The sequence below is a fragment of the Cyprinodon variegatus genome, unplaced genomic scaffold, assembly GCF_000732505.1.
Source record: "Cyprinodon variegatus isolate N-32 unplaced genomic scaffold, C_variegatus-1.0 Scaffold713, whole genome shotgun sequence".
Taxonomy (NCBI): domain Eukaryota; kingdom Metazoa; phylum Chordata; class Actinopteri; order Cyprinodontiformes; family Cyprinodontidae; genus Cyprinodon; species Cyprinodon variegatus.
The window spans coordinates 197,599-200,631 of record NW_015151166.1 but is presented as its reverse complement, the minus strand read 5'-3'; the positions used below and the strand labels follow the sequence as shown (position 1 = coordinate 200,631).

The 3,033-nt window shown below is 53.2% G+C and overlaps 1 protein-coding gene across 1 annotated transcript in view; it reads right to left on the bottom strand.

Annotated features, from left to right (window-relative positions):
• Positions 1–249: 249 nt before the first annotated feature.
• Positions 250–3,033, bottom strand: part of utp18 (UTP18 small subunit processome component) — an 11,377-nt gene continuing 8,593 nt past the window's right edge. Inside the window, exons 6-14 of the mRNA XM_015394875.1 lie at positions 2,946–3,029; positions 2,745–2,870; positions 2,505–2,679; positions 2,331–2,431; positions 1,955–2,045; positions 1,764–1,887; positions 1,508–1,682; positions 1,289–1,431; positions 250–957 (exon numbers count right to left, since the gene is read on the bottom strand). Coding sequence (XP_015250361.1) covers positions 933–957; positions 1,289–1,431; positions 1,508–1,682; positions 1,764–1,887; positions 1,955–2,045; positions 2,331–2,431; positions 2,505–2,679; positions 2,745–2,870; positions 2,946–3,029 — 1,044 coding nt within the window. The 3' untranslated portion in view covers positions 250–932. The remainder of the gene's footprint in view (positions 958–1,288; positions 1,432–1,507; positions 1,683–1,763; positions 1,888–1,954; positions 2,046–2,330; positions 2,432–2,504; positions 2,680–2,744; positions 2,871–2,945; positions 3,030–3,033) is intronic.

Sequence of the window (3,033 nt, the reverse complement as noted above, 5' to 3'; positions counted from 1 at the left end):
ATAAACTGAATTGAGTTCTGGGATATGATGTTCCTGAGTTGTGTGGTAATTTATCTTTGCAATTTTAACACCAAAGTAAGAGTTAAAGACAGAAATCTGATAAAGGAAACGTTAACAGGTAGAAATAAATCTATTAGGAGGAGATGGGAAACTCAGACTCGCTTGTTTTATTCTTCTAATCAGGGAACCAACAGCTTCCTGTTCTGTTACATCAATTTAAGCAAAGGCAGAATTAAAAACAGCAGGAAAAAAAGTTAAAATGTAATTTATTTATTCAGTATAAAAACAATTGATCCGTTATGTTGTGGTGACTTCATTCATCAAAGACGGGTTTTTAAGAAAATGGCGGCTTATTAATGATGGAGAAGGTGAGTCGCTCTTTTCATGTTTTTATTATTATTTAATAATCTGTAACATTAATGAGGAACAGATCTGGGAAAGTTTGAAGCTCTGCAGCTTCTTCACTAATGATGATGATGATGATGAAGGTCCGATCAGATCCTGATTATCAGAAACTTTCAAACGGGCCTAAAACCAGAAACTGCTGGTTCTGAAAACCCTGATTGATCAGAACAGCGTTCAGGATAAAAACCCGGTTCTGAGACGATCAGAACCTCCTGGATCTTTACTGGAAACGGATCTATTCTGGTCTGGATTCACTGATGGTTCTGGTTCGGGTCAGAATCTGAAACTAACCGGAATGAAATGAAACAAACGCATCGGTTCTGGAGACGGAAAACAACCGGATCACCTTCTGATAAAAAACTCTTTTATAAAGTCATCATACAAACAGAGCAACTGATGACAGAGTTCTGGTTCCTGTTGGTCCGACTGATCCGAACCAAACAGGTTCTTCCAGGTCCGGTTCCAGAGTCTGTTTCCAGGTCCGGTTCCATCCAGATGTTCTGCAGAACTTCTCGCGGTTCCGGCCCTCAGAAGTCTTTGTAATGCAGCAACCTGAACACAAACAGAACATGGCGTCAGTCAGAGAGCGACCCGCTTCAGGCGTTCTGCATTTTCACTGCAGGGCGATGCGTTCATGGCTGCAGAAAAGCTGGGAGATCTCAGCTTTTCCACATTAATGGGAAACTGTTCCAGTAGCTGAACAAAAACCAGTGGAATAAAAACATTAACATCAGATTTACTGGGTCCTAAAAACACGGACTGGTTTGGACCGGGCCTCTCTGCTGACGGGAACAGGAAGCACTACCATATATGGGCAGCAGTTTCCTCCTCTGCTTCTGTCTCGACTGGAATGATGAGAAATAAGGATGTTTGTTCTTCTGACCTGAACAGGGGGGCGTGGCCTTTGTTGTTGGCCAATGAGAAGAAGCCGCTGTGAGGAGAGAAGTCCAGGCAGCTGGCTCGATAGACGATCTTCCTCTTGGCGACGGGGAAGTTGGAGAAGACGCTGAGGCTGGGCAGGTGGACCTGAGCGGAGACAGAAGGAGGTTAGCGTCGCCCGGGTTTACCACCATCGTCACGGCGACCCACGGCGGCAGCTCACCAGTCGCACGGCCTCGTCTTCGGCCCGCGAGGCGATGGCCAGGATCTCGGAAGTGGGGTTGAAGGTCAGCGCGGTGGCCGAGGTCAGCAGGTTCATCACCGCCCTGAGCGGCGCTGGATTGGACGAGCTCAGACACGCCTCCTGGGAGTAGATGTTGACCACGCCCGCCTCAGAGCTGAAACAGAGGGAAAGGTCAGCGCCGAGGCACAACGGCCAGCCAACAAGCCAGGAGCTCGGCGAAGTGGGCGTGGCTTACCCGCAGGCCAGGTAGCGGCCGTCGGGCGACGCGGCGATGGACGTCCCCTTCACGCAGCCGTCGTCCGTGAACCTGTTGATGCAGCGGCTGCTGCGCGCGTCCCACACGTACACCTCGCCGTCCTCTGCAGACACAGCCGGTCAGCGGGACCGATGGTGATGTCACAGGAGGAGGAGGGGTCACACGCTCACCTGAGTTTACGAAGACTTTGCTGCCGTCGTGAGAGAAGGCGGCGCCGCTGACATCACCGTTGATCTTCATGCTGCGGACGACCTCATTGGTCTGAGCGGAGAGAGAGCAGAACCCGAGGAAAGGTGAAGCAAACAGGAAGAAATGGGCCGACAGAACCGGGCTGCGACCGGGTCAAAGCAGAACCGGGCAGCGGTTCTACTGAGAGCGACCGGCTCAAAGCAGAACCAGCGGACCTCAAAATGGACCAGAACCGTCCGGATCCGTCTCTGATGCGGACTGAAGCTGAACGGTTCTGGTGGGTCTGCAGCCCAGAGATCTGACCCCGTCCCTCAGAACCGCCGTGGGTTCTGAACAGAACCAGAGAAGCAGACTGACCTTCAGCGTGAGCAGGTGCAGATATCCGTTGGTGCCGGTCAGCAGCAGGGCGCCCCCCTCAGGACACACGGAAAACTCCTTGACTCTGGCTTCATTCAGCCCTAAAACAGAGAGGCTTTTATTGTGAAAGGGCAGCGAGCGGAAAGGCGCGTGAGGACGCTGGGGGACACTGACCCCTGACGCTGTGGACCGGCACCACCCGGCCCTCCATCATGTCGTACAGGTAGAACATCTTGTTCCTCAGGCTGGTGGCGATCACCGTCTCGCCGTCCAGGCTGAAGCGCGCCTTGTGGACGGGGAACCGCTCCAGATGGATGCTCTGGATCTTGGGGTTGGTCTTACCGTCCACCTGCAGAGGAACCGGGTTAACGCCACGCCACCGCCAAGGTCTCAGCGGATGGAGGAGGCCCCTACCTGGAAGAGGGAGATGGAGCGGTCCATTCCCGCCGTCATGACGACCTGAGCCGAGGGGTGGAACTGCACCGTGGTCAGTTTGTCCTCTGAGGGACGGGCGCTGTTGGCGTGGAGACACTTCTTCATCTGAGGGACACAGAACGGGTTTAATCCGGATCCAGAGCTCGGAACCAGAGATCCCAGGAAAGTCCGTAAACCGACCCTCAGGATGCCGCTGGGGAGACTTTCTGAGGACGCCACAAAGTTTCCCGTCCTCCGCAGCATGTCGTCGTCCTCCTCCTCCTCCTCC